We start from the raw sequence: 5,000 nt of genomic DNA on the forward strand, positions 1-5,000 counted from the left end.
TTCCCATATCGCTAAAACAAAAAATTGAAATTGAAATTAGGAGGTATTCAACATCCTTTTTTGCGAGGTCCGTTTACAACATTTGAACTGGCGCGCGCGCGCGCGTGTGTGTGTGTGTGTGTGTGTGTGTGTGTGTGTGTGTGTGTGTGTGAAAAATAGAGCGTCAATACGTCAATTCAACAGAATATACGGGATATATATTAAACGCTAAATATCACGCTAAAAAAAAGAAAAGAAATATAAATAGACATAATAATAATAATACTAAACTCGCATCGGCACTGACCTGCGGCGGGCAGGTCGCACGTGGGGGAGAAGTGGTCCTGCAGGTCCAGGGAGACGTCTGGGGAGCCGAGGTGCGGTCGATCCGACGGCGACGGCGACGGAGGTAGGTCGCTCAGGCTCAAGGGAGAGAAAGGATCATAACCCGAGTCCGTTTCGCTGCCTCCGTCCCCGCCCACGCTGAGGCTCACCCACGCCTCGTCCAGCTGCGGCAGGAGGGCGTCCATGGCGACAGGATCCAGAAGGAGCGGAAGCCGAGAGAGAGCCTTCGGGCGAAACACTACTGGCGGCGTGGCTTCAGGGGGTGCAATGCGGGCGCCATTTGGGAGCGCTAACCCATGAAGAGAGGCTAGTGCTGCGAACTCCAGGGGCTCCTCGAAATGCCTCCAGCTCTGTCCAAGGCATACAGCGCCGGAGGAGGACCTTTCGCCGCTGAGAGACGCAGAAGGAGGAACCGCTGCGAGGACAGCAGGAGGTCTGAGGCGCCAGGGATCGCGAGGTGGTGCGTTGCGCAGCGGCAGCCGGTTCGGTCGTCACGCTGAAAGAAGAGGCAGAGGCTCGTTCAAAGTCGGAACTCTGTGTCACAGTCTGTATTTAACATATGGTGAAGATTGAGGACGGCTTAAATGTTACATAAGATAAGAATATATTTTAATTTAAATGTATACAATACACAGATGAGTAAATGAAAGGAGTAATCAATTAAAACATTCCCGCACACACACACACACACACACACACAAACAACACACAAATATATAAATTCATACACACAATTATGTGCGCATATATATGAATATATTCACACTCGCGCGCATGTGTGAGCCGCCTTTCCTAAGAATAAAAGTTCCTGCGTACATGCTCAAACGAGCAGAAAATAATGAAATGCTTTCCGCTTTGCTGATATTACACATTTATTAATTTAAGACTGCGATTTCGCAAAAATAAATTTCTAATAGAGTTGCTGATACCCATATTAGCTTGAAATTTAAGTTAAGATGTCCTAATTTGTAACTACAGCTTATCTGGCAGGTGTAGCATCCCCAAGGAAATCAGGGTCATATTTTACTTTTGGAATAATACGAAACTTTTATATAGGCCAATGTAGGCCTAATCCATTCCTCTGAAAAAATGCAACGCTCGGGAAAAAATCACCATATCGCCTCTTCGTATCAAAAAGTTTTAGGATACATCTTAGTTCATTACACTCACGGTGATCAGCCATGTAATCCATGAATTATCGAGCATTAACACTGCATGTCCAACTAGCACAAGAGTCACGAGAATACTGAACTCGGAGTCGTCATTCATTCACAGGATAACCTAATGAATGAACCGTGTTCCATTGCTAAACCTACGACTTCGATTCCAAATCTGCCAAACTTTCTTTATATATGATAATTAAGACTCTAACTAAACAGATTGTATTCACAGTCTTTGACTAACGGTTGATTTACATTTTTATATTCTATCTTTTCTCTCGGTATTTTTTTAAAAACACTACAATAACATGATTGGTTCTTTGGGTGCCACTGAGCATTCGAACAAAACCAGTACAGCCGTTATCGGTATGACCCAGGGCGAACGTATGCTGGCCCAAGATTACTTTTAGCAATTAGTAACGCTCTTACACAATCCGCATAGCATTTTATTTATATTTTATAAGAATTTAGTTAAATAACCGTTCGGAGACATAGAGACTGTTGCAATATTAGATCACTTTTAATTCCTACCTAAGCATTTGCCTCCCCTCCCTCCCCTCAACCTAGTGATCAAAAATATAATTTAGCACGAAGGTATTTGAACAGGATAACTCATTTTAAACATAACTTTTATACGTTTCCTTCTCTATCCTAATATGTTCTGGGTGAAGGAACTGTTCTTGAGTGACGAAAAGCCAGCCAGACGAGGCCCAAGTATATCAGTTCATGCCATGTCTTCCGGTACAGGGCTGTGACGTCACCCAGACCTTAACTGCTCTCGGCCCTTAATTGGTGCCTTTCAGAGCCTTTCGGGGCCTAGGAAATGTGATTATTCTTGAGTAAAATCCCACAGAATCCTTAATCTCTAAAACGTGGACCAAGTGGAATGTTTCATCTCTCGGTTTGTAAGAATTTATCATCTCGGTTGAATTTTCGTGTTCCATTATCGGGTTAAAATAGAAAAAGAAAAATAACAAAAACAAGAGAAAGAGAGAGAGAGAGAGAGAGAGAGAGAGAGAGAGAGAGAGAGAGAGAGAGAGAGAGAGAGAGAGAGAGAGAGAGAGAGAGAGAGAGAGAGAGAGAGAGAGAGAGAGAGAGAGAGAGAGAGAGAGGTTTGGAAACAGGATAAAATGATAGGTCATTTTAAAAGAATTCAACAAGTAGTCAATAACAGCAACAGGCAGAACAGAAAGTAACAGAATAACTGTTTAATGTTTGAATAATGGATTCAGGAAAAGAGTTCAAATTCCCAATGCCTCACCCAAGGTTTATAGTCTGTGCAAGGGAAAGGTAACTTATCAAAATCTATGGTTACATTTACTGTTATTTCAGTTTTAATGAACATAATTCAGGACTTGCAGAAGGGTTTGCTCATCAATACATGCACGATAGATCCTCCTGGAAAGAAAGTTCCACATATTTGCAACAATACATCTAAATACCCGGACACATACGCACACGAAATCATACACTGTTATACAATATTCGAAGAAAAAAACATAGCTTAGTCTGGAATAACCTCACAAAGCAAGATAATATGTAAGTTAAAGGTTTCATTTACTTCTCCGTCAGAATTATATATAATCCGGATAACAAAATGTAATTCTTGTAAATCTGATAAACATTTAACTGAAATGTGTTGTGAAGTTTTTAAGTTATTTATATATTTTACTACATTTGGCAAAATCGGTTCTATTCATATACTTATACACAAACGTGGTATTTTGTATTTAGGCAGAGGAACGAATTTTGGGAAAAAATACTAAGTTTATGTGAAAACATTTTAGTGGCGGTAATGTAATTTATACAAACGAAAATTGATTGTTGACTTATGACTAGTTTAATAGCTACAGTTTCTAGTTATGTAAGTTTTATTTGTAAATATAAAACACATTCTGACACGGGAATAATTATAAAGATTATAGAGTAGAATGAAAGACAAATAAAATTATTAATACAAATAGGAAATATGATGAATTAATGGAGCCAAGTTAATGGCCGAGAATACCAAAAATAGGATTTTTTTTTTTTAGGAGAATTTTGGCTAGGACGGTTGGTGATTGTAGAGGTGATATAAGTGTATGTGTGTGTGAGTGTGTGTGAATGTGCGTGTATGTTTATGCACATTGGCGCGCGTATGTGTGTGCATATGTGGCTTTAAAGATTACTGTGAAGATTTCGTAACATGTATTATACAAGTCCCCTGCAGCCAATATAGAAGACGAATTTCAGGGTACAGTCACAAAAATGCAACTAACAACTTCAAAAAGCTTTGACGAGCCGCACGATTTACATATCCACAGCACTGAGTCACCGTGAGCAATCAAGTACTGCCTTGGGGAACCCCCACTTGGACACTGTCTGTATTTTCCAATCTACTGCAACCATAACGACTAACTTTGCACTGTCGTCTCGTGATCGCAAAAACAATTACAAAAGGAAATCCTCCTCGTTCCTGGTGTGTCAAAATCGTACCGTTTTCGAGAGGAAGAAACAAGTCGATATCTGAAGTGATCAGTCTCAAGACGTAAGCGCGGAGGGAGGACGTGCACGCGCAGGGTTCGGGGCAGGGGTACGGCGCAGGTCACCCTCACTGCCCACTTACTTCACTACGGCAATACTGGCACCGCAAGGCCCTGGCACACTCCTAAATACCTTCCCCCCTTGCCCCTCGCGAGTGCCGTAACGCGATACCTGACCTCTGGCCGTAGTGTCGACGCGACCCCGCGTGTCAGGCCGAGGACTGGCCGCAGCGCGTAAACACCGGCGGACTTCGAGTCAGACACATGATTTAGACATGTCTTATATTCATGCCATACATGTGTACATGACTAATATATGCACACATATAAATATAATGCATATAGAATGTCTATGGATGTGTAGATACAAACATACACATATAAACATACAAACACACACCACACACACACACACACACACACACACAATAATACATATATATATATATATATAATACATATAATAATATAATAAAACTATATATAAAACATCATTAATCATATAGCGCTGTGTGTGTGTTGTGACGTGTACAACATACAACACGTGTGTTGTGATTGTTGTGATATGTGTTGTATGGTGTGTGTGTGTGTGTGTGTGTGTTTGGTGTGTGTGTGTGTGTGGGTGTGGGTGTGTTATGTGGAATGTATGGGTATAGTGCTACTGGTTTGTCTATATCTATAGTGCACGGATAGTATTGATATATATATGTATATATATGATATACATATACATACATACATACATATATATATATATATATATATATATATATATATATATATATATATATATATATAAATATATATGTATATATATATAAATATGTATATATAGACACAGACCTATGTCTCAATCTCTCTCTCTCTCCTCTCCTCTCTCTCTTCTCTCTCTCTCTCTCTCTCTCTCTCTCTCTATATATATATATATATATATATATATATATATAGTATATATATATTATATATATTTATATTATATATATATATTATATAT

General features: G+C 39.7%; 1 protein-coding gene across 3 annotated transcripts in view; it reads right to left on the minus strand.

The window, feature by feature from the left end:
- LOC119581142 (Krueppel-like factor 2) overlaps nt 1–5,000 on the minus strand; it is a 23,635-nt gene that overhangs the window by 9,968 nt on the left and 8,667 nt on the right. Inside the window, exons 1-2 of one of the 3 annotated variants that reach the window (XM_037929493.1) lie at nt 3,960–4,114; nt 287–820 (exon numbers count right to left, since the gene is read on the minus strand). In XM_037929493.1, coding sequence (XP_037785421.1) covers nt 287–509 — 223 coding nt within the window. In that variant the 5' untranslated portion in view covers nt 510–820; nt 3,960–4,114. Of the gene's footprint in view, nt 1–286; nt 821–1,494; nt 1,571–3,959; nt 4,115–5,000 lie in introns of those variants that run through there. The other 2 variants (XM_037929502.1, XM_037929512.1) reach the window with 2 other exon arrangements.

This window comes from Penaeus monodon, chromosome 2, assembly GCF_015228065.2.
Source record: "Penaeus monodon isolate SGIC_2016 chromosome 2, NSTDA_Pmon_1, whole genome shotgun sequence".
Lineage (NCBI taxonomy): Eukaryota > Metazoa > Arthropoda > Malacostraca > Decapoda > Penaeidae > Penaeus > Penaeus monodon.